A 27,153-nucleotide genomic window follows, 5' to 3' on the forward strand; every position below is an offset into this window, starting at 1 on the left:
GTTTTGGTATTTCTACAGTATCTGTCACCATTTTATAGGAGGTGAATAATGACACATTAGTGCATCACATTTGCTTGATAGCATATGACAGGAACTTTGTGCTAATGCTGCTAATCAGAATGAATCTTAGTCACTTTGTGCTCATGCTGTAGTCACACATACAGAAATTCACAACAGGAACTGACTAATGTGATAACCTCACACTAAGGTGCAGTGCTAGGATTGAACTAAAAGGTGGAGAGCACTAAGCTTCCAGAGGGAGAAGCCAATTAGCACATTTTGCAATGTGGTCTTGCTGTCATATGATGAGAGGTTTATTTCCACTAAATGGAAAATATCCAGCCTCCTTAAAGGCTTGGGTCTTCTGTTCTGCTTCATATTTCCTGAGATGGCAACAATTAGGCAAAATGCTTGTCATTCTCTGGAGTGTTAAAATATTCCAATTCTAGATAACGCCACATATGTCTTACTTTCATATTCATCAATTAGAATGGTAATGGATAGAAAATTATTTTGTTATTTAGATCTGAGAGAGTTCTGCCTTCCTTCTATCCAATATTTGTTCTTTTCTCCTCCTGTTTTTTGGGACATAAAATTAATAGAGCATGTTAGAGCACTTTGTGTGTTGTTTATGTAATACTGAAATTTGTATGGTAAGAACTTTATTGGTATTATTTTATATTAATTTATTTTTCTTTAAAGGTATTCTCTGGACACTCTATAAGCAATTCCTTTCCTTCTAAAGTAGCACTTTAGAAGACCTTATGAGACATCCTTTCCCTGTGTTAAGCCTGGTAGTTCTGGTATGCAATGGACATCATAGATTTTCCTATATCTTATGAAAATATGCCTGATGACTTGCAGAGAGAAGGCAGACTTTTATTAATACAATATTTGGAAAGTAATTAATGGTTTCTAGTACTTTATTGACTATTTTGAAATAGAAAGTGTTTAAAGTCAGGAAGTTGTTGACAGTAAGATGTTAGGAGATTTCACAGAAGGAGGTATTTATATAGTTCATGAGACCAGCCAGAGTCTGGCTGGTCATACCATGCCAACCCAACTGGCAATCCAGATTTTCCAGAAATATCACAGCACCATGATAGTGGCAGTTTAAGTACACGGGTTGTCCCTTTTGCTCCTCCCTCCCCAGGTTACCTTCTTGTTTTTCTACAGCTTTAATATATATATTTGACAGCAAATTTTTAGGGCAGCGTTTCAGTTTTACAGTTGCGGAGCAGATCAATTTACTGATTGTGCAGTGGTGTTAGAGGCTTTCTCTAGGTGAAATCGCTGACCTCATCTGGAGCATTGGAGCAGGCTTGAAATAGTAAGGCTGCATCACATGAAGTCATAGAATCACAGAATGGCCTGGGTTGAAAAGGGCCTCAAAGATCATTCAGTTTCAACCCCAGTGCTATGTGCAAGGTCACCAACCACCAGACCAGGCTGCCAGGAGCCACATATTTACTAATATTATTTATTTATTTATTTCAATAGGGGAAAAAATCAGTGAGTGCTTACATTACAGTGTGTCAGCTGTGAGATGAAGTAGAAATTGATAAGGAAAACTTATCTCAGTAGGAGAGAAGGTGTTATTAAGACCAGATTGGGTCACAGGTGGTAATTCATACTGTTTGGGACCTGGGATAGGACAAACTCACTAATATATGTACAACACCAGTTTGCTTCTCATCTGGGAATAAGGCCCACAGTTGATGATGAAACACAGTAAGTGGCCTTGGTGGCAAACTGGAAATGTTGAGATTGCTCCTGAATATTTTGTGTCAGATAGGTGTAAGTGATGACACTTAGGATCTTTATGACGCAGTTCTGTGCCCTGGAGAGGCACTTATAACTCAAGGACCCAAAGCTTCAATGGATACAAGACTCCTTGTCATTTGAGTATAGCTCATGCTGACTTGTGTTTACTGCTTTAGCATACAGTACGTCCCTGAACACAAACCTACTGAATAGTATCAGCTTGCTCTGATACTATTCAGTACTTTGAGGCAAAGGCTTTGTTGGGTCATCACTCTTCATCTTAAACATTCTTGAGATACTGTTTTGTCCAATCGTGAATGCAGTCAGTGCATTTAAAATAGAGGTATGCATAATGACTTGGGATTGACCTCTGAGAACATGATTGACCTATCCATTTTGTCCACCACTTCTGTAAACTGCTGGGAAGTAAAATCTGTTTTATAAGTCAGCCTATCACACTGAAAGTGTGTAATTTCAAGTCAGAAAAACGTTCTCTGTGTGAATATTAATCACCCAGCACCTTGAATAAAAGCAAACTGGACCATGAAATTGTTAGTGGAGATATATGCTCTACTCAGTCAGAGATGAGAAGACAGCCTGATTCTATTACACATGCATACAGCAGAGAGAATAGGACTGTGAGGGCTTGCTGGAAGCAATGGATGTGTTCTCCTCTGAAGCTCTGCAAGTTGCAACTAATGGTTTCCAGCTCTGTGTTTCATCTGACAGGTACTCTTTAATTGAGTAAATTGACTTTTTAGCCAATTAAAAATACAATTACTAAACAGCAACAATAAAAACAAAAACACCTGTTGAGATGTTTATTCTTGACATGTACCTATCATGGAATCTTTTCTTTTGTATTTCCACCTTGAAAGTAGTTCTGAAATATGTGCTTGTCAATGGCAGTGTTCACTTCCAATGAATCAAAAATGTATAATAGTGGAATGAATTGGTTTCGTCCCTGGTTCTTTGAATTTTGTGTGTCTGAGAAAATTTTCCAGTACTTAGTTTGACACTGTTGAAAAGGGAATATACTTGATTCATGTCCTAGTAATTTCTAGGTTTATATGGAATGAAAATGGGTCAGTCTTGTCATACTACCCAAGTGTTTCATACAAACTAAAATCGGGGCATCAGTCTAATCTTGATTCTTGCAGCACTACTGAAATTTCACCATTCTCTGTTGTGAAACTGGCATTTATATGCTTTTGTTTTCAAACCCATATGTTTCATACAAACAAAGAGGAGTTGAACACCATTTTAATATAAGCCACCTCAGATAATTTGTATTAAATAGAGAAAGTTTAGGTTTCTTTTATGGAAAATGTGTTGCATTTCCATCCATATTTGCCCTTATTTCTGCTCTTATTCCTGCTCTGTAAGTTATGCAATGTGGTTGACATTTTTAGTTGCTGATAGTGAAAAGCCTGTTGGCTGTAAAAAGCGTTTGAAGTGAAACATGCAATTAATATTGAATTTTCTCAGATAATGTTCTATTTCTTACAGAGAAATTATGAAAGCTTCTGATATCATTCCCTGTAATAGAGGAAAGTCTGTTAGCATCAGGATTAGTGACTGAAACCAAGGTCTTAAAGATCACCAAGGGAGTAGTAGAATCACTGTCTAAACTTCTGTTATTGGATTTTAGCTATTAGTGTCTGAATTATTGAAAAACAACAACAACAACAAAGCAAAACAGTAAAATAACAGATTTTTTTCAGAGCTTTCACTGTAATGTGTGCATTTTATCTGCTTATTTAAAAACTAAATCGTATTTTTCAGTAAATGCTATTGCTTTAAATGTTCAAGTATGTTAATATGTGTAAGTATATTTAGTTCATAAAATAGTGCACTCTGTAGTTTTAAATTAGTAGTGATTTGTCAACAGCACATATTTCATTTTTCTTGCCCTCAGAAGACAAGAAGACAAACATTCCTGGCAACGTCTTTCACTAAGTTTTTCTGTGTTATACTTTACTGTTAACATATATCATGACAGATTAGTTTTTAATCGTGAAAGAATGCTCAACAGAAAATTATGCTAGCTGAAAGTTTTCTGGCTCACTAACAGTGTTTTTAGTTCTGCTTTAACACCTAACTGAAATGTAAGTGTAGATTTTCAGCTGGTGTCTTGTTAGGTGCAAAAGAGCAGCAACAAAAACTTGTGTGAACATCTTTGTGTGCTCTAAAACAAAGCATTGCATTAAAACTGTGCAAGTCATGCAGCTACCATTTTGAAAGTTATTTAACATTCTTGCTCAACAGAAGCAAGATAACTTCAGTTTTGGTAACAGCTGAAGTCTTCTATATCTCTGATATCACTTGCAGTACTATTTAGAGTAGGAGAATTTTGTAGGCAAAATCTACTACTTTGAACTCTTATACTTTTCTTATTGACTATTTCAAACCTTTCTTCCTACGTTCCTTGCAATCATTATACTTCAGCTGCACTCACACATCTCATTGACTGTTAGAGTGGTTGAAAAAGGAGAAAGATATCTCATTGCTAATTAGAGTCCTTTTGTCTCTCACCCTCTCCAAGTTTTGGCTGAGTTACAGGAATGAGATTTTTAGATATTTTGTAATACACTGCTTTGATAAGACTAACATGGACCTGTGATATTCTAAGGAAATTCTGATTAACTGTCACAAGCATCTGGGCACCTGCAGCTGGTGCAAAAGGGAAGGGAAAACAAGGAACCCAAACCTCTCTCCTTTACATAAAACCTCATTTCTAACTTTGGAGCCTTAAGTTTTTTTGCTAAATAAAAGGACACTTGTCCTAAACCAAGTGTCTGACACACATGTCCAGTCCACCTAAGAGTGAAAAAACCCTCTCATCGGGTTACAAGCTTGTATTTATAGGGTGCAAACAGCACTTAAAATAACCAGGCAAGAAAGAATTTACTGTAGTAACACTAGTGCTTTAATGACTACTGCACATACATGTTTTTTATAAGCTTTGCCATTTACACTTTAAATGTTAAAAAAAGAGAGACTCATTTGCTGGATTTTATTGAAAAAAAATCAAGTGATCTGAACCCAGGAGAAATACTAGACAATTGTTTATGTGTCTCTAGCATTTTTTTTTTCTTTTTTATCTGTACAATTCTTTATTTTTTTCAGTGAAGTCCAGAAGGTTTCACAAAATGGTATATACAACTTTCTACTGATAACCGAAAACTAGATAAAGTTGCCACTGTTACATATAAGAACAGATATAATGTTATTTACTGATGTCTGACCAATGTCCTTTTCGGCCTCAGAAATCAGATAAATATGGATTTAGCATTGGCTGAGAGAGCTAGGGCTATTTAGTCTGGGGAAGAGAAGGCTCCAGGGAAACCTGAGAGTGACCTTTCCGTATCTAAAGGGGGCTGTAAGAAAGAAGAGGACAGACTCTTTAGTAGGGTCTGTTGTGACAGGACAAGGGGAAATGGTTTCAAATTTAAAGTGGGGAGATTTCAAATGGATATAAGGCAGAAATTTTTTACAGTAAGGATGGTGAGGCACTGGAATAGGTTGCCTAGAGAGGTGATAGATGTTCTGTCCCTGGAGACAGTCAAGGTCAGACTGTATGGGGCTGTGAGCACCTTATCTATCTGTAGGTGTCCTTGTTCATTACAGGGGAGCTGAGTTTGAGTTCCATCTCAAACCATGTTATGATTCTGTGAAATCAGGTTTCTTCCTGCTATGAATTCCTACCCTGGAATAAGTTTATTACCTTTAAAAATCAGAAGCAAAAAGGAAAATGCAGAGTTTACTAAATACTGATTAATTATTTTCATGTATTAAGGAGATGCACATGATTTAAGAATACATTTGATTCTCTTTGCTACCCAGACGACTTTTTTAGTGGTACCAAACTGGGTTGAGCTTTTTCTTACCTATGTTAACTTGCTGCCATACAAACATCTGAGCTCATTTTCTAGATGCTTGTGACTGTTTTTCTCTCCAAAAAAGGAGTTAGTTTAAATAGTATCATAAAAAGGAGGAGAAAAAGAGACAATGGTATCAAGGATAAAGTAATGAAGATCAAATTAAGTAAGATAAATTTTAGCTCCTGCATTTATCATTGGTGTATGGAAAACAGCTTCTCCTTGAGACAAACAATAATCTTATGTCTTAAGATGGAACAAGAGCTTCTTCGTTTCTCAAGTCAAATTGAAATTGAGTCAAATTTTACATTCTAATGGAGATGTAATCCAAATGAATGTGTGTCCCCACTTGGACAAAATTTGCTCTTCCATTGTGAGAAGGATAAGAGACATTTTTATTGCTGTTCATGCATCCTAGATGGATAATTACCTCTTACATATCCTACAGGAAACAAAACATAACAGTGGCCATAAGATCACTACAAATGTTTTTTGAGACATTGAGACTCTTATAATAATTTTTGGGGTTTTTGTTCTTTCTTTTTCTTACTGAGCTCAGAAACACTTTCATGCTAATGAGTTTTTGAAAACATTAGGGAAGACTTTTCAGTCACTCTCACTTTTTTGATGCCCTTTTGTAGAGAGAAAATCCTTGAAACAAAATGACCTTTCTGTTTTTGTTGTGCTTTTTTCAAAGCCTTTTCAAGATTTTTTTTTTCTTTTTTTCTTTTTTTTTTTTTTTTCAGAGTAATTCAGGCTGATAGGGATCTTTGCATAACCTATTTGGCAATAGGATGACCGTTTCTTTGTTCAACACTAACCTTCCTTCTCTGCTTGTTATCTTTGGTCAGGACTGCTTAATTCAAGTCATCCCCTCTGAAAGATATCTATAGCTCAGTTCGTTATTGATTTTTGAAAGATCTGACCTGTTGAAATTTCCCTGCCAATGAGTTAACCTTCTTGCCTGAAGGTGAATTAAAATGGAAACTGACATTTTTAATTTCTTGAGTGGTGTAGCCAGCGGAGCTGTGCTAAAGTGCTATGATGTTGAGTCAGTCTTTAAGTGGATAAGATTTGTTGATGAGCCTCCTTGGTCTGTGTAGCGGTAGGTCTTTGCTCATTTGCAGTTGCTTTCTCAAACTGTTTTAAAATTAATACTGTTAGATCACACTCAGATTTGTTGCTTTTTCTTAAAGTTCTCTTGTAAAGTTACACCTACCAAAGAAATCAATGCAAAGAGACTTAGCAGCAAAGGTTTTATTACCATTAAGCAGGTATCCTTATTGGCAGTGCTGAGGTAGCATTGGGATAACTCTCCAAAAATGCTCCACCAGTAGATCGTTCATGAACAAATTATATTTTTAAGTATGTTGCATATTCATTACACTCCCCAAATCATTATCCTATCCACTCCCAATGACTGCCCAACAGATAGAGCCTTATTTACCAGACTCTGAGTCCATGTTATGATGTTCCATTTGTTGTTCCTTCAGTGGTCACCTTCAACACAATGGTTCTTTATCTTTAATTTGCTGACTCACCTTCCACAGATGGCTTATCTCTATGTAAGACACCATGCAAAGACACTATTTGTCCCAAAGATTGCTGTGAAATGCAGGGACAACCAGAGAAGTCTCTGCACATACAGATAAGGAAGACAAAGCAGAACGTCTTGATGCCTGTCTCTCTCATTCTATGCATTTTTGGTCCTGCATGAGGGGTCTGCAAAAACAGGCACACAGTTTTTCAGTTGGGTGGTTCATCTGCCTTGTTAAAGTAGAACAGCCTTACAACATGTCTCTCCACCTACAATGCTACACTGCAGTTATTATCTGCAATATCTCAAGGCTACTATAGTGTTGCATAATCATATTACACAGCAATTCAGTGGCTATCCTTATAAGACTGTATTAGTAGAGTATTTTTGTAATTACATCTTCAAATCACAAGAATTCAGGTCCAATCAATAAAAAACAAAACTGACAGAAATGAGATGAATTATTCAGTTACCTAAATGCTTGACCTAATATGAAAGTATAATTTCAGTAGGTTTGATTAATTAACCTGAATTGTTTTGGAAACAGCATTTTCCAAATACAGTTTTGCTAATTCCATCTGCAGTGGTTTCTTAATAAGTACTCAGTGTCCTAAAAGTTCTTCTAGGGTGATTCATCAGATAAACATATCTCTCCCTATTTTAAGTCCTTTAAGTCAAACTTGTATATGGTCTATGTATATGCTTTAATGCCTTCTCTATCTTTCACCGTCTCTTAACTGGGAGGTTGTCCTCCAAAACACTTGACAAAATATTTTCAAGTCTACATAATATATATAAGGTGGTACTTTAAAAAAACATATATAAAAATGTTTCCACCTACTATTTGGAGATGTGTTTGTCAAGATAATATATATATATGTAACACACACACACACATATATATATGGCATTATTTCCTAGAAACATCTATTGAAATTCTGGTGCTAATTCTTATAAAATGCCCTCAGTAACATGTCTTCAGAAATCAAAGGTAATACTAGCAAAGCATTTTTGGTGCTAGAACAGAGTACAATAGCAGAGGTCAGCCCCTGTGTCTGTCTTTTATTTCTTCAGTGGATGGAGGAATTTTAAGAATTCTCCAAGAAATTACTAACATTCTTGTGATGTACTCCTAAAAATACTTGTATAATATAAAATTTTTTGCACTAGTGATCTGCTTCAGTTAGTTTGTGGTAGATCAGTGTGATAATGCCAGGTTACATCATGTATTTTTAAGCTGATGTCCATGCTGTAATTTATGGGGAGTTCCCTTTAAAATCCATAGTTATATCATGATCTGAGATACATAAGTAACACATTAATACTTCATAGAAAGTATTTCTTATTTCTAATGCAAAGATTTTGACAAGAAAAAATAATAATTATTTGCATAGAAAAGTTTGTTAGATATTGCCAGCATCACAAAAATACACAAAAGCTCTTTCTTTAATATGTTTGTGCAACACATTTGCCAGATGGAAATAAGTAATATTAGCTTTTTAAAATTAATTATTTATCTCACTTGTGTCTGGAATTAAAATGATCAATTGTAAAGTACTCAAATTGAAGCCATTATTTATTTTGCATATGATGACAATTTTCATATTGTCCTGACAAGATTTCCTCAAAACAAATATAAATCTACCCCCTATCTGATCTGCAATGGCATCTTTGAATATGTACTCATGGTTTAGTTGGTTTTCACCATATGGACCTATGGGAAGGAAAAAACCACAATTTTAGGGGACAGTTGCCACTGAAAATGGGTTTCACAGGAATTCAGCAAATTGCAGATGATAATGAATAATAAATGAACAGAGAATAAGCTTTAGAGAATGTATCTCAGCAAGACATATAATCTTAGTGCACTTCAAAAGATTTATGACTTTATTATTTTAGAGCAATACATAGGCAATTTAAATAATGAAATATTTAAAGGTAATACATATAATTGAAATGTTCTGTAATATTCTGTACTTAGAAGGCGCAGTTTCTTTAAACTTTGCTTGAATGAATTATTAAAAAAACAGCAACACAAAAAACAACAACAACAAACAACAAACAAACAAGAATGAGGACAGAACATCTTCTAAGCTACATTCATGAAGTTCAGGTCTCTTGAAAACAACTGTAGAGAATCTAGAGATAAGAAAATTCTACTTATATGATCCTTCAATGTCTTTTAGCTCTCTGATGATCAGGGATAGAGTGAAAATGCAGAAAAGCTTGTACACTGTGTTCTATGAATAAGACTTCTGCAAAGAGTGAGAGAAAGAAGCAGTTCCCATCTGGAATTCTTGCTTTCTTACAAAAACCCAATTTGCAGAAGAACTAGGATTTAGAGTGAAACACAAAGGTAAACCAGGCACACTGAGTAAACTATGTGCCTGCCAAAAGAAAAAGATGGAAGGTGTATTTGCTTCATGCTTTACTCCTGCTTCATACGTTATTTACATCATGCATGCTGTTTTTCATCGATATATCTAAATGGGTTTTAAAATTTGATATTGTTGTCCTTGCTTTATGCAGGAGAAAGTGTAGTGCGAGGAGACAATAAACAAACAAACAAACAAACACAAAAATAAATAAATAAATAAATAAATAAGTGGTGCATGTAGATCACCCAGCAGGCTGGGAGTACAACCTGTCTTTTGCTGACTTTATGCAACTCAGTTACAGACTTCCTGCTACCTTGTCTGACATTGTGTCTCACAGGAAGTCTGACCCTTTAAAGCAATCAGTGCCCACAGATATTACATGTAATTTCTGATGTCTGTCTGTAGTATCCTAGTTGAATGCTCTGTGAAAAGCTGTTGCAGTACATTTCTTCATATCTCAGTCAGGGAGGTTTTCGGTTTGTTTGCCCTTGGCAAATGCAGGCAGAGTGGGACTGCACACTGAGTTCTGGCACGAGTGCTATGGCCTGCGCTGATGGATGTGCCCCGTGGTAGCAGCAGCCCCACAACCAGCACTTCTGGCTATCAACAGCACAGCAGGAGGCTGTGATGAGCAAGGGGAGGAAATAAAAGGGCAGAAAATGAGACACTGGCATAAAAACAATACTGCTCACTTGGTCTTGATGCAAACTGAAACAGAAATGTTTGATCTTCACTTTTTAATGCATCAGCCTGCTTGTACTGAAGAAAATCACATTTAACAACCCAAATGGCAAAATCATTCATGAAGTGATTTAAAGTCCCTGCAACCTGTTCAATATAGCGGATTGTCATGAGATTGCCTTGAACTCTGTATGAAGGTAAACTGTCCAGTAGTACCCAGCAATTAGTGCTGCAACGCGTGCTGATGCTTAAATGTCATCAAAAGGAGTATTGGTGGTTTTGCAACTGATCTAATTGGGATTCACTCTCATGAAAACTGAAGAGCAAGGCTGAGTTGTTTGTGTTAGTGCAAGGAATCTCAGTTTCCATGTATGCTCACAATGATTGTTACAGTTTCAGTTGAAATACACTGAATTTGCTTTGCAAATTGTAGGCGACTTGAAGGAAGAATGCTGACAGGGAAAACGGGGAGCAATGGTTCAAAACAAAGGGAAAAGACTTAATTTAGCCTGTATAAATCAAGCTTTTAATAGGCAGTGGATCTTGAATTGGTTTTCTCTGTTATGTGTCCCTTACAGGTAGATTCTGATGCAGGGACAGAGGTAAGAGTAATTTATGGTGATGCTATTGTTGGTCAAATTATAGAACTTTTGCTGTCAAATGCTATTTATTCCTGATTGTAGTCCCTGTAGTAAATGGAGTAACTACTGATTTCACAGATTTTCTCATAATTGCCTTGGTGTTCATGGTATTGAATTGTTTTGTTTTTCAAAACAAAACCTGGTGCGTTAGAAAAAATTAGGCGAATGTGGTGTATTTACTAGTTGCTTTGTACAGGGGGAAAAAAAGGAACGACAAATCCTTACATTTCAGTTATTTCTAAAATTTGTATCAATGATTCTACAGCGATGTATATGCTGAAAATGCTGGGAAGCTGTATGACTGCCAGGGAATGCATCATACTTACCTATGCACTCTTCAGCCTTCTGTCATTCATTGCTATAGGACACAGGCACTGAGCTGGGAAGGTCTTTGGTCTGTCCACGTATATCTCTGTTATATCCTAGAGGAGATGCAGAGTAGTTTTCAAGTGTTAATAATAAGAAACCAAAACAAAACGGATGTGGGAGAGATGCAAGGACAGGTTAATGAAGATTTTCATCTAATTTATGAAGCCTATGAAAGTGTTACTGTCTTTGCAAATTGTGTTGATAGAAGAACATTATCTGACTTTTCAGCCAGCACTGAAACTTGATAGAAAACATGAGGATTTGGAGAAATACACTGGTCTGGTTTAACACCACTTATAATGAATGTAATAAATGTTCATGAACAAGCTTTATGTGTAAATAATCTAAAAGAAAATGTATTTGGTATCTTACAATATCAGAAGTATTTATTGCACTATGACTAGAGACTGAAAGCAATGTAATTGCTTTGTAGAACATAGCAGCTCTATTTCTCTTTAGAGCATGCTGCTTCAATTAAATATTCCTTTCATGTGTTCATTCAATAATCATTTTGGCTACTACCACTATACTATGTAAATGAGAAATGAATAGTTAGAGGAACTTATCATAAAAAGCTAAAAAATAATTTTTAAAAAAGTTTAAAGAAAGAACTGATTTAAAATTTGAATAATATTTTGAGAACTAGCTTAAGTTTATGGTAAGTGTAAAGGAAAAGATTTTATTAGAGGTTATAGTGGTAACAGAGAGCCAGATAGTTCTGCTTTGTGAGCTGTCAGCCTTTCATGTTTGCATATATGCTAGAATATACTTCAGGTTATCATATTCCACCACTGCTGCAAGCTGGAGGCTCTCAATAACTTTGGTTGACATTGTGATTTTCAGGGTGGTAGGCAAGAGAATAAATATTAAAAAGTGGCAAACAGAAGGAATTTTGTTTGTTCAATGCACTGAAATAAGTTTTCAGACCAGACTGTCTATAACAGAGGAAAAAATATTTCCCTTCAGTACTGAGAAAGCACATTAAATTCAATTTTTTATGATTTTGTTTTTTTTTCTTATGGAGCATATGACTTTGTTTTAGAGACACTAGTTTTCTGATACTAAAAGAAGTTCTTGCTGGATTAAAACAAGAACAGTCTGGTTCAGAGAATCATAGGAATTGAACGGGATATCTGGAGATCATTGAATTTAACCCCCTGTTAAAGCAGGTTCTCTAGAGAAGGTTGAGTAGTAAAGAGTCCAGGTGGATCTTGAATATCTCCAGAGAAGGAGTCTTCACCACCTCTCTGGGCAGCCTGTTCCAGACTGTCACCCTTAAAGAAGTTATTTTGCATGTTTGTATGGAATGTCCTGTATTCTAGTTTCCCATTACTCCTTGTCCTGTTCTGCATGCTACTGAAACGAGCCTGGCCCCATCCATTTGACTTTCACTCTTCAGATGTTTATGAACATTGATGAGACCCCTTCTCAGTGTTCTCCAAGATGAATAAATGCATATCTATCAGCCTTTCTTCACACAGGAGATTTTCCACACCCTTTATCAACTTTGTTGCCCTTCACTGGACACCCTGTAGGAGAACCCTGTCTTTTTGAATTGGAGAACCCAGAACAGAACACAGTATTCCAGATGTGACTTCACCAAGACACAGTAGAAGGGGAGGATCACCTCCCTTGACTTGCTGGCCACGCTCTTATTAATGCCCCCCAAGATACCGTTGACCTTCTTGGCCATAAGGGTACACTGCTGTCTCAAAGCCAACCTGCTGTCCACCAGGACACCCAGGTTCTTCTCATATGAGCTTCTTCCAGCAGGTCACCTCCTAACCTGTATTGGTGCATGTGGTTCTTCCTCCCCGGGTGCAAGACTCTATACTTTTTCTTGTTGAACCTCATCAGGCTCCTCTCTGCACAGTTGTTCCAGGAATTTGTGAGATTATAATACTAAACTGTCCAGCTAGGGAAACAGTAAGTGTAACACTTTTTGTGATTTCTGATGTCTGAATTTGGATTGGTATGGTTTCTCTTTAAGCTTATTTCATGTGTGCTACACATGCGACTTTAAGTGACATTTCAAAACAAGGTTATGAATTATGATATTTACAGTACTGTTAATAGTATCAGGAGCATCATGTCTATCTTCCTAATGGATGTTAATGGGAAAAATAAAAGTGCTTAGATTTACAAAATACCTCAGTAATTATGTGCAAAGTTGCACAGTTAGAAAGATTTCTAAATAGCTGATTTTTCAGACTTTGAAGTTTGCCTTTATCCCATTGTTTGAAAGTGTGCCTGGAAGGTTGGGGAACAAAGTGAAATTTGCATTTTAGATTCATACACATTGCTGTATTTTTAATGTTAGTTTTTGCATTTCCTTGTTAATCTAGGGAATGGAAAGAACTTGCCCTTCAGATTCTGAAATTGAACTGCAGTGTCTTATACTCCAAGGAATAAAAATTTTGACCTAGGTGTCATATCGTTTGTAGGCATATTTGATTCTCCATTATCTTCCTCTGAATCTTAGACATTGTTGTGTTTTATTCAGTTAACCTCCTTTCCTTTTTTATCTCCCTTCCATATTCTGAATCCATTTTCTTTGATGCAAACACTGCCTTGTGTGTTCTTTTCAACCTCCGAGACAACTGGGAAAGACAAAAGCACTGAATAGAAACGACAGTCAAGGTGATCCATAGCACTCCAGTAAAGGAGATGCTGACACACAGAGCATGCAGGAAGCCCTACAGCTCCCAGGGAGCTCCCCATGGGTGGGAATGATGTGAAAATAAAGGTTTTGTCTATCAGTGTTCTGCTGCCTTGGTACTCCCAATAGTATAAATTATCGGATCTGTGTTTGCAAACACTGCCAGCTTGTCATGTTGGCAGCATCTCAGATTCTATATTTAAATAAATAAATAAATAAATGTTAGCACTAATTTATGTAGAGTTGCAGCATTTTGCTGTATTACTCATCATTGTAATAGACAGTGCATCTATATTAGTGAGACCCACTTCCCTGTTTAGACTTTCATGATTAGCTGCTGTCTGTGATAAAAATACCCTTTGCAGAAGTAGTTGTTTTTCCTATGTCACCACCACTGCATAAAGCAAATGTAGTTATGACAGGTATTCTGTATCAACTTACACGCATGATTCTTGCATTTCAGTCTAACAGAGTGGATCTGCCAAGTGATTCTGGCTGCTACTCTGATCCACTTCTATTCTCAGTGGCCTACTGCTGTTCGTTCTGCTCCTTGATGGCTGTGCTATCAGGAGCTGCAGTTTGCATTTGTGGTTGTCTCCAGAGTCCTTTAAAGTCTCTTTGATCTGTGTCTTCCTGACCTCTCTTGAGATTTGCTGCTTACTCTTGAGCTGGATCTTGTAATACTCATGTCCTTCTGCTTCCCATCCCTGTGTCATCCACTTAACCTTCCTGGCCCACTTCATAGCCTTCTCATAATACAAAGAAAATTTGAGGTCTCTACTACTGTGTACTAGCTTGTTTCTAAACTTAAGAAAAGTAGATTTCTGCTAATCAGTTTCCCAGTAGTCTCTCTAAATACAATCCTCTCAAAATACTAAAAACTAATCTGCTCATTGTCTTGTGCAGTCAGAGTCTCTCTGGCATTAAACTATTAATGCTACTTACAGACACCAAACTAGTAATACAAATGGGTCAAAACAGGTTCTTGCTGAAAGTACAGCAAAATCCAGCTGAAATCAGTGGTGCAAATAACATTTGTTAAAAATAAGAGTAACATCTTGTTTGATGCTTTGAAGACTTTCATGGATGCAAGTTTGTTTATTTGTTTGGGGCTTTGTATTCTTCTATTTGTATGGGGAAAAAAAGCTTAAGGGATTTTCACATAGCCTTATTTGCCCAGGCTCAAAGCTCAAAATAAATTTGTTTTTTATTTTTCTTTCAAATAGTGTTAATTTTAATATCTGAAATAATATATAAGATACCAAATACTGTAATAGGTTATTACGTATTTTGTAAATATATTATGTAAAAGGTTATTGCTGTTTTAGTGGGGGTATTTGTCTTGATTTTTGACTCCATCATGATTACTTCAAAGAATTTCAGTACAAACTTATAACAATGGCTAATTCACTCCCTTCCCTGCACCCCAACAAGAATAAATGTTAATCCTCCAGAATATTAGGAGGAATCTCAATATTGTATTCTACAGTAATCTCTTTAGAAGACAAAAAATTACAAATGACATTTTAAACTCACTATGACTTCAGTGACAACTCCCAACAACAGAAAGGATGCAAGCTTCCAATTTATTTCTGTATATACCATTTGTCAAATGCCAATTAAGCAACATGCAGATAAATTATGGTATTTTCTGGAGACAAGTGCAGCCTAGTCCAGGTAAAGCGTGATGCATCCATCTAAATCTGTTTTAAACAAAATCCCAAGAAAGACTAATTCGTGTTCACAGCAGTAGCTATCTTCCCAGTGCCAAACCATGTATCACATTGTCTGCTTGCAACTGGATCAGTGCACAGCAGGGAGAGCAAGAGCGTGTGAGGACTGCTGCTGTGGGAAGTAGAAAACCTAAGGAATATTCATAAAGAGCCAATTAAAACATTATATGAGGCCTTGATTAGGCTTGACAGCTTTCTTAAAGAGTTTCTATTGTTGTTACTAGTGCTTAGCATCAGCTGAGGATTTGTGAAAGAGCAGCTGCCCCCACCCCCCTGCAGCCTTCATAGAGATGGTGGTTGTTGAAATCTGTGTGGGGTGTTTTGTTGTTCTTAATCTTTCTTTGCAGAGTTGCATATCTATGCTATATGAACTTCTGCTAGATAATTTTTTCCCCAAAGTTTGTATATAAAAATGTCTGCAGTCCACGTTGAACACAGATTGACTTGCTCCTGGCTGTCAGCCTGTATGTTCTCTTCAGTCTCGTGTATGAATTTCAATCTGCAGATCAGTTGCATACATAGGAAAGTGTGTAAGTACTGCCTATAATAATGATTTATTATAAAAAAAGATGTTGCAGGTGTTCTGCACTTGATTATCTCATGCCTCAAAATGATCTTGATCATTCAAAATGTCTGTGTTTGCTTTGTTTATTCATCAAATGTTGAGAGTCTTCAGTGCTGTTTTGACCAGCAGGCAAAGGAATAATGGAAGCGTGTGCTGCATGCTTTCACTTCAATCTATGGCAATGAAAACCAAAATGACAGTGGATTAGGATTACTTTGAGATGCTTTTGTTGTTGTTGTTTGGATCAAATTGCAAAGCCACTTTACTCAGTTCAGAGATATCTATTTGCCTGCTTTTCTGTGATTATTTTCGAATGAGCCATATCTGGCACTGACCCTTACAATGTCTTTGAGGACACTTAAGACATGAATGAGTTTTGTAGACTGATTTATTTATTTATTTATTTATTTATTTCATCAGGAGAGAGAGATGGGTATCTGTAAAGGGAATTGCAGATGATCCTATCTCTTTTTGAGTGGTCTGTATTGTAAATGTATGGCAACATGAATCCTCTGGTAGGTGCTTGTTAGGAAAAGTGACTCCTAGTTCTGTAATCAAATGTGGAATAATTTAATGGGAGATTTTAAAGTTGTGTACAGATGGAAGCTGATAACTTTTAGTTAATTTGTGTTTCAGAAAGTGCTTTCAAAAGGAAATGGAAAAAGGATGTTTTATTTATCAGAATAATTTTGAGCAAAGTTTCTGTTCATATAGTTAGAAATGTTCGCCTCCATTTTATTTTCCCTTTTTAGAGAAAGTAACAAAATAGGAATTCCTCTGTCTCTTCCTTCCTCCCCCTCTTTCATGTAGATAAAGAGGAGGATCCAATACAATACTAACATTAGCAACATGTTTATAAACCTACATAAAGTTAGAGGTGCTGCTTAGTTGTCTTCTCTGAGAGCCGCATCAATGTTGTTAGCTGGTACTCATTGACATGCTTTTATAAATTTGCATACTACTTTGCAGCAAAAGCAGAATGCCATTTAGTCTGTCCATGCACCTGTCCATTACTAGAAATTTGCTAGATTCCCCTCCAAACTGCTCTTCATGTATAGTATGGTAAAGACCTGTAAAAAGAAGGGTTTCTTCAGTGAGTACACATGGTATACACAGGGTGCAGTGGTCTGTTGGGATGGAAATGTGTAGTTTGCAAGCTCAGCTTTATTACAAACACTGTTATTTAATTTCTGCTTTAATCAGTGATTTTTGATAGTTTTTCTAGATTTTCTTTCTGTTAATGTTTGGCAAGAATTCAAAGTGGTATTCTGAAGAAGTGGTACATCAACTCTGTATAAATACACATAAATTAAATAGAGCAATGATTATGTCATCTGTAGTAGGCTGGTTAGAGATGGCTTAGGATATTTTTGTTGAAATGGAAATTGAAATGTATTTGAATTCAAGATATATTTATTTTTTCATGTATCTAGCTAAATATTATTCAGACTTTATCTGCAAGAAACAAGCAAATCATAATAATGAACAACTGGAGGAGTTTCCATGCAATGAATTGATCTCTGCTACCTGACAGTGATACCTAACATTAATGCTTAGGACTTTAGGACCACAAACTCTTCAGCTGAGGTGCGCTCACTGTTGGCCCAAAAATGTTACGATGAGGAACACAGATTAATTGTTGACATCAGTCCTTTCCCTCCTTTCCCCAGTTTGCTACTGAAGTTGGTGTTTAGTAATCATTCCAGTTTGGATTGGAAGGGATATTACAATCATCTAGTTCTAACCCCTGCCATGTTCTAATCCCTGCCACAAGCAAATTCCCCTACATCCAGTGCCACCACACTCATGGTAAAGAATTTCTTCCTTATGTCTAATCTAAACTTTCCCTCTTTTAATTTAAAGCCATTACTCCTTGTCCTGTCACTACACCAAGTCCCTCCCTATCATTCCTGTAGGCCCCTTTAGGTACTGGAAAGCATCTCTAAGATCTGTCTGAAACCTTTTCTTCTCGAGGCTGAACAGCTCTTTGTAGGAGAGGTGTTCCAGCCCTCTGCTCATCCTCAGTACCCTCCTCTGGACTCACCCTGTTGGGTGCATGTGCTTTGTATATTGGTGGTACCAGAGCTGAACACAGTACTCCATGTGGTGTCTTAGAAGAGCAGAGTGGAAAGGGACATCCACCTATTATGACCTGCTAGCTGAGCTTCTTTGTATTCAGTGCAGGCTATGACTGTGTTTTTGGGCTGCAATTGCTGATATTTACATTAAAACTGGTGAGAGTTTTAAAGTCAGTGGGAATCAGTACTAAGGCAGGACTCATATTCCTTCCAGTAATTCAAACACAAACTTCTTTAAATAATTTGTATCGGCTATAATTAATTTAACTTACTGGTGTGCCGTAACCAGAATTCTTCTGTTAACCTGTCTTGGAAATAACAAAGTCTCCACCCTACAATTCCTGCAGCTTTACTCACAAGTGGTCTTGGTACAATCTCTGGGGCTATCTAGATGAGTAAAGAGTGAGTGGCCTGACCCAGATTTTTCATGGAACAGTAGCACTCCATAGTCAGAGAAAATGTATTTGGAGTGGCCAACTGTCTGCAGGTAGATGTCTTTTCTTTGTGAAACTGTTATGCTTCTTTTTCTTTTTTTTCCTCAACTGCTCATGCTCTTTTTTCCTCACAGTAAGTCAATACACAATGTGTAAATACCACTTTCCAGATTAGAACTTTATGAGAGAGACCTTAAAAAATTAAAAGTACAGTTCTTTATCATATGATTTATGCATTTTTTGATAGGGCCTGGTGAGGACTGAAACTTTCAATAATAGAAAAAGGAGCTATGTCAGCTTTCAAGTATATAGATTTTTATTGATCTCACTGTCACTAATTATAGAAATGTGTTGGCTATTTATCGTATCATATTTATCATATCATATTTATCATTTCTTCCATATAACCATTTCAGAGCTTTTCTGGTACAAGCACTTTTTAACTTTCCTTTTCTTTTCCTTTCCTATACTGAAGAATAGCTGTGAGCTACCTGAAATTGCTTTTATTTTTTTCCCCAAAATGTATAGTCTTGTTCTAATTATTTAACACAATACAGCAGAAGAAAAATGAGTACAAAGAGTACAAAGGGAGTAAAATAGAATTGTGAAGCAAAAGCTAAGGCAGTCCAAAAAAGAGTTTTCATATAAGTGAGAGAAAGTATTAGATTCATGCCTTGCAGGTAGGAACTTTGCCTCCTGTTTTCTCAGTCAAAACCATGTTTCTGATAGCTCAGTTCTTAGGTTACTAATGAGATTAATTCCTTTGTATGTTCTTGAAATTAAATGTTCAATTTGCCTAGGATAAAAACTGAAATCTATCCATAATCATAAGAGAATAATCCAGTTTTTTTTTTTGTTTGTTTGTTTGTTTGTTTGTTTTTTGTGTGTGTGTGTGTGTGTGTGTGTGTGTGTTTCTCTAAGCCTGAAGTTCTTAGAGATACTGAAAAAACAAAACTGATTCTCTCAGCTTGGATTCACACCATGGTCAGGGAGCAACTAGGCGTGCAACATTAGCATCTTCTCTTCTTTTCCAGGCCCGTGGGGGAGATGCATGGGAGATGAATGTGGCCCAGGTGGCATCCAGACTCGAGCAGTATGGTGTGCCCATGTGGAGGGCTGGACAACGCTGCCCACCAACTGCAAGCAGCCAGAGCGGCCGGACAACCAGCAGAGCTGCTTCCGTGTCTGTGACTGGCACAAGGAGCTGTACGACTGGCAGATCGGCACGTGGGACCAGTGCCGGCCTGTCCTCTCCCGCAGCCATGAGAAGCCCCAGGAGTGCCTCAGAGGGGAGGATGGCATTCAGACAAGAGACATCACCTGCATCCAGAAGTCCAATGGGGTGCCTGCTGAGGATGTCATCTGTGAGTACTTTGAGCCCAAGCCCCGCCAGGAGCAGGCATGCCTCATTCCATGCCGCCAGGACTGCATTGTGGCTGAGTTTGCCCCTTGGACAGAGTGCTCTAAGACCTGTGGCAGTGGGCTTCAGCATCGAACTCGGCATGTGGTGGCCCCACCTCAGTTTGGTGGGTCTGCTTGCCCAAATCTCACTGAATTTCAGGTCTGCCAGTCTAGCCCATGTGCTGCTGAAGAAAGCCTCTATAGCCTAAATGTGGGACCATGGAGCGTGTGCTCAGTGCCCCATTCAAGACAAATAAGGCAAGCAAGAAAACGGGGGAAGAGCAAAGACAAAGAAAAGGACAGAGAAAAGGCAGTTCGGGATCCCGAGGCTCGTGAATTAATTAAGAAGAAGAGGAATCGAAACAGGCAAAACAGACAAGACAACAAATACTGGGACATACAAATTGGGTATCAAACCAGGCAGGTTACATGTACTCACAGAAATGGGAAAACTGCTGCTCTGAGGTAATCACTGTTTCTTCACTTGCAGATCATTATTTGTCTCTATTAGCTCTAAGATAAAGCACACATAACAGCATGCTGGTATTATTTCACACAAACCCAGGTCCCAATTTACCACTTGCACTATTTCCAGTATGAATATCCTTCATCAAGATCAAAACATTTCTGTGACAAATGTTCAAGCTGTGCTGGGGATCATAGTAAGCATCACATGAACGCACACTGTTAAACCATGCTAACTCCATATTCTCTGTCTACACTGTTTTCTCTTAAAAACTTGATGAAATTTATCAAATGTCAGCTCTGTTCCTGTGGATTGAGGCAAGTTTTCACCTGCAGATTTTAATGAGTTGTTCATGTTTGGAACAGGTGATGTTATTGCCTGCAAGGCACAAAAGTTTCAGAACAGTCTGGGTATGACATATGACAGAAGGAAGATACTGCTTGAGAGTGCAGCATTTTGTCCATTGCCTCTTGTTATGAAAATAACATGCAGTATTTTTTGGCCTTTTAGCTTCCTAGAGTGAAATTCCCAAGACCATGAAACCTCTGTGTGTGTACCTTTTCCCACTATTTTTAATTTGCTTTTGCATCTTTTCCTTCTTTTATTTCCCTGTGGTAAACTTTTCATGATCAGCTGTTTTTGTGTTTTGTTTCTGTAACTCTTTCCATAGGTTTCTGAGCCCTTTTCTGCAACCATATGATTTTCCACTTGCTTGTTTTGTTTGATGTTCTCCTGCTAGCTCATGTATTTCCCTCTTATCATCCAGAACATTTTTGTCCAACTGTAAGTCTTCTTTCTATCTCTTCTACCTTCCTCTGACTGCAGCATTATTCTTTCTACTTTCTTTTCTCCAATACATGATCAATCAGTTTTACTTCATTTGTGAAATGGGTAAGATTCCTTGCTGGATCAGGTTGACATCCATTTCTGCTATGTAGGCTTTTAATAGCTTTTTTCAGGGTACTTTTCTTTGGAGCTTCTGTTATGCCAGTTTAACGTTCCATCATAGAAATTGCAGTAGCTTCAGCCTTTCCTTTCAGAAGCCTAGTTACAGCTTTTCAAGGATGATAAACATTTTTAAGTATATTTAATCACAAAACATCAAATTAATATAAAATTTTCATTTCTCCATGGCTGAATGAACACACCCCCAAATATCTGTCAGTGTAAGTCCAGATGATTAATGCTACAGTACTGGAAAGCTTGGGTTGTTTAGCTGGGAGGTAGTACGACTGCATGCGGATGTGAGGTGTTTAATGGCATGTAAAATCTTGTCAGAACAAAGACTGGGATGAGTTAATCTCCATATATCATGGATGTAGAGGGAGAGTAAAAACAGTCTTAATCACAGAGGTGCTGAATGACACTAGACTTCCTTATACCAGGCATAGAGAAGTTCTGAAAAAGACTGGAGAATTTGTGGTGCTTCCATCTTTGAAGGTTTATATGAATAGGTTAGAAACACATATCAGGAATGGTGAGGGAAGTAATCATTGAATAACTCTGAGTTAGGGTTGAATTAGTGTCCGTACAAGGAATCTCAAAGCCAGAGTGCTCAGACAGTGTCAGCTTTTGACTGCAGCACTGTCTTGGTGGTGGTACAGAAAGAAGTTGCTCTTACCTTTTCCCTTCCTGGTTCACATTATGCAGCCCACGCTGTGCTGCAGCCCAAGAATGTCATTATGCTTTAAATACAAAGAATAATTTATTAAACACACCAATTGCTAGTAGCTAGCAGCCAGACATTCTGTTTGAAAGTCTCCAAGATTTCCTACCTTTAAACAAATAATTCAGAATGACAATATTTAGAGGAAGAAAAAAAAATAAAAAAGGAAGTTGGTGAGGGGAACCTTCCTGTGCTGAGATTCTGATAAATGGCACAAGAAAGATAAAATATAATTGGCAATTTATGACATACATTTCTCATCATCTTTATACTTGCTCTTGAATTCATTCAGATCAGTAATGCTGTCTTAATTGCAGACACCTCAGCATACCATAAATGCACCATATATTCAGGCTGTAGCAGGAAAATGGATGAATTCTGTTGCCTGAGGCAGAGAAACAATAGATGGTACAATGTAGGAACAATTCTTCATTGGAGAGAAAATGATATAAATGATGCAGTGGATATTTTGATGTCTAATGAATACAATTTTATGTTGTAAATGTAGAAAGGATTTATAATATAATAGTCTTCCCATCAAGTTCAGCATATAATCTTTTTTCTTCCAGTTGCACAGTGAAAACAAGAAAAAATGGTTAAATGACTCCTGTGAGAAATTCTAGCACCTTTGCTTTTAAAAGACCAAACTATATGTCAGCTATATTTCTATCAGTTTATTTTTATTCTGTGTTCTCTACTCTGTGGTCAAATGCTTTATTCTATGGTTACCTTTCCAGAATCTCAAACAATAGAATTATTTTTCTACCTGGGTTGTCAGTGCAGCCAGTAAAACGATTTTTATAATCTCCATCCATAGTAGGCATGTTACTAAATAATATGACAAGTAAGGTGACTGGATAACCTGCTGTGCTCATGTGAAATGCTCCTCAGATTGAATAGTTCATTTTCAGTGAGTTTTGACTTTAGTAATCAGAAACAATCAGCCCCCTGGCAGCGTGACTGGAAGAAGAAAAACCCTCAGGCAAGTAATATTTTTGCAGAGGTAGCAAAATTGATACAGTATAAAAAGGGTTACAAAAAACAAGTTTCAGAAGGATGCTCCAGAGAAAATGATTCTGTAAAGCTGTCAGCAAAACTTCAAAAAGGCAAATTCTCTAGATACATCAGCACACCAGTCATGGTAAAGAGAAGTGAAAAAAGAAAATCAAAGTGTAATTTATACACTTCATTGCCAAGTGAACAATACATAGTCTCCCGTGAAGGATGAAATATTGGATTTTGTATTGCTTGTTCTGCAACAAGGTACTTGTTATACAGCCTATATTTGCTTTTTTGTTTCCCTCTGTCTGAAATTCTGATGCATTGAAAGCACTTTAAAAATAGAATTAGTGGAGAAGAGAGAATTCAATAATTAAAAATGTCTTCAAAATGACTGCCCTGGATATATAGCAGAACTAAAAGAGTGTCACTCTTAGTGTAGAGGACTGATCCTCTGAAATGTTTTCTCTTTTTTCTGATGAAAGTGGAGTCAGTCAGAGGTCCCACAGAGAGCCATTAGACTAAAAACTGGCAATGTAGAGAAACACAGTGTGTGTGTGTAAAAAAATATTGGAGTTGCAACTCTTTGTGCTATTACAAGTTGTGGTGTTTGTGCCTCATGTTAAGCCTGTTGTTTTCTATTACAATTTATACTCTGTTTTTGTTTTCTTCTTTTTCACCAGAATTTTAGCATTTAATCTCAGTCATTCCCTCAAAATTGTTTTCCTGAGCAGACTTGCAGATAAAATATTAACAAAAATGTTTTGGAAGTTTTTATACAAGCCTAGGAAATAATACTTTGCTTTTGCAGTGTTTTAGCATTCATCACCATTTCACTGAAAGTCTTTGCTAAGTAAGATTCCTCTGGACTTGGGAAAGGGTATGAAATTTGGAAAGACAGGAGCAGGTTATGGACACAAGCATTTGTAACTGTAGATACGTGGAACAGAATTAGTGTTCGTTCTTGACCTGTATGGTTCTGTACTTCAGCAAAAAATTCCCTGACAAAACATATCAAGTTTCCCTCTGGTTGGTTGGCTCATGCTCATGGTGACAGGCTGTGGCTGTTGGGCCAAAAGGCTGCAAGTGGGATTGTATGTAAAAGAGTTCTGTTAAAGCTATGAGTAACTATTAAAAAAAAACCCAAAACACCACCATTCTGCACATTTATTTTTCACTTGTTTGTATGTAGCTCATTATCTTGCTTAAACTTCAAAAAAGAAGCTCCTGTCTGCATGGGAGAAGAAATGGAAAAGAAGTAGGAAGCAGACCCTTGCAGCTCTTTGGCTTCAGTTGCCCCCCAGAGTGATTACTGATCCCTTACAGCATCTTTGTAGCAGAGGCTTGTTTGAGAAGCAGAAGAATATTGATGGCTTGAGGTTATAATGCAAGAGGCATTGTTTATATTCAGGGCTTTTATTTATTTGATGGGAAATCATATGCAATGGCAGTATTGTATAATGGTGTTGGGAAATAGAAGCATTCAAAAATTAAAAAAAAATTAAAAAAAATCAGAATTCTTCATGGGCAGCTTGGTTTAGCTGCTTTATACATTTAACGGTACAATCCTTTGTCCTCCTTGGAGAGTAATTATTTTACTGTTTCTTATTCCCCTCACTGATTCTGTGCATTTGTGCAGTACCTAGTGAAATATATCTGTACCTCATGATGAATTAATCTCTCTTGGAATGATACCATTACTGTTCTTTACTTAATATACTTTCTATACTTTACACTTTAATTCCGGGTTTGGGAGAGACTGAGTTTTTGTTTCTTCCAACTTTATAACTGAGAGAAGAGAGTTAATAATGGAGTAACAATTACTGAAGTGCCCTGTTAATTTTAGGCACACAGTTTGAGGTATATAATGCCTGATTTTTCAGGTTACTTCATGTAGACCTGTACTCGCATAAAGCACATCCACTGTACTTGTTACTGACCATAAGTCTTCAGCTGGATACCCAGAGAATTAGAAAACAACTGTCTGATTTAGGCAGATGAGCAAGTGATATTTAGAAATCACTGGCTAGAAAAGAGACAGAATCTGATCTTCTAGGGTGACATTTTTATTTCATTGGTCTATCCCTGTCCTAACCCAGTACTCATCTCGTGAATCATGGAACAAATGCCTCCTTCCACATTATGAGCTCTCACTGTCCATTATCATTTGCGTGAAGACTGTGAGTTACAAAAAATATAGCATAAACCTGTCACTTTCCATATGCCATTGATCTTGAGAAGGAGAAAAGTCATCCTGATGTATGTGTTGTGAGACAGAAAATGGAGAATTTCAGACATACAATGCAGCAGCTTTGTTTGTTGTTCCCTGTCAAATAACCCTTGCTTAAAAACAGCCTTTAAAGGACTCTGTTCTCTGGGCTTCCCCATGGGACAGAAGGCAGGAAGGGCAGCATGTGAAGGTGGCAGTGGTGATGGTGAAGTAGCTTCAGGGAGGCACAGTGCAGGAGTACAGAGGGATGGGTAGCAAAGCAGAGTGGGCTGGTGGTAGAGGTGAAAATGCATAAGCAAACTTCAGCTTAGTGAGGACCTGGTTAAAGTATGCATGTCTGCATGTCTGAAGGAGGCTTCTTGTGTTATTGGAAAGGAAGGTCTGTAGCTGTTCTTGTAGAGGAAGTCTCCAGGCCCACCAAACTGCGGGAAGCTGTAGAGGGTTCAAGTAGCAGAGCACCTGTAAATATCTCATATTTGGATTATGAGCTGTACGCAGTTGTCTTGATAAATTAACTTGGAATTAGTCAGAGCACATGCTGTTAACAAATGTAGAAGAGAGAAGAAGACAATTATTGTGGAAGAAAAACCTCCTGATAACTAAAAACTGAGGGGTAATTGTTAGGTGCATTGTGATACAAAATTGTAAAATATTATTAGAGAAACAGGATGCAAACATAGTTGCTTCCCTACCACTTTCCATTCTGTTTTTAGAATTTCCATGAATGTGAAAGTCAGCAGCTTCCCCATAGATTTTTAATGTGATTTTGTTTGAGGCAGTAGATGCTGTGGAAATGCATAATATTATTCAATGGGTGTTTCTTCTTATTCTAAGTACCTGCTCCATCATCTTACTGAGGCTGCTGTTTTGACAGTGGCTTGTCAGTGTTGCTCTACATCTGACACACCATGCCAAAATCTAGATTTAAGATGGAAATGTACACACTGTGCTGAGTAACTGAAACACCAGCAGTGAACCATTTATTTATCCACGCTGTATTTTAATTCTTTTCACATAATGAACAGTTGTTTTGTTGTTTAGATGTATAGCATTAATATATTTTTTACAGGAATCATCAAGCTTGGATGCTTTTTGAAATAAATATTTATTTAGATACAAATAATTAGTCGTACCTAGCAAAATAGAATAGTTTGTAATATAATGAAAAGCAGAATTGATACTCTGATGATATCCCCGGCCATAAATTCTACAAATGAACAAATTAATGCTATGCATGTGTTTTAAGTAGAATTTCTACTCTTAATTTAGTTGGAGATCAAAGATCTCAGGGGCTAATTCAAATTATTACTGACCATCTTAATAATATTCCTCTATACTGCCTTTTTTCTGTCTCGTTGTGAGAAAATAGGTATATTAATTGACTTTAACATTCCAAAATAATCATGTAGGTTGCTCTGAAAGTAATGCCTCCTTTTTATTTTCATGGAAAGTACAATAGCTATAAAGAACACAATTACATGATTTGATAGAGCAACAAAGCACTATATGTGTGTATATATATATATATATATATATATATATATATATATATTTAACATAGTAGCCACTGTCCATTATGCATTTTTCCCAGGAATCAGCTAGAGCCTGCAGGCTGTGCTCACAAAAATCTACACCAGCACAGGGACCCACTGTTGCTCTCACCACTGTTGA

At 37.0% G+C, this 27,153-nt stretch overlaps 1 protein-coding gene across 8 annotated transcripts in view; it reads left to right on the forward strand.

The window, feature by feature from the left end:
• THSD7A (thrombospondin type 1 domain containing 7A) overlaps window positions 1-27,153 on the forward strand; it is a 257,860-nt gene that overhangs the window by 117,236 nt on the left and 113,471 nt on the right. For all 8 annotated transcript variants that reach the window (XM_085538562.1, XM_085538563.1, XM_085538566.1 and 5 more), the window contains one exon: window positions 19,755-20,586. In XM_085538562.1, the coding sequence (XP_085394688.1) occupies window positions 19,755-20,586 (832 nt within the window). The remainder of the gene's footprint in view (window positions 1-19,754; window positions 20,587-27,153) is intronic.

This window comes from Coturnix japonica, chromosome 2, assembly GCF_054131305.1.
Source record: "Coturnix japonica strain WE chromosome 2, WE-NBRP24, whole genome shotgun sequence".
Lineage (NCBI taxonomy): Eukaryota > Metazoa > Chordata > Aves > Galliformes > Phasianidae > Coturnix > Coturnix japonica.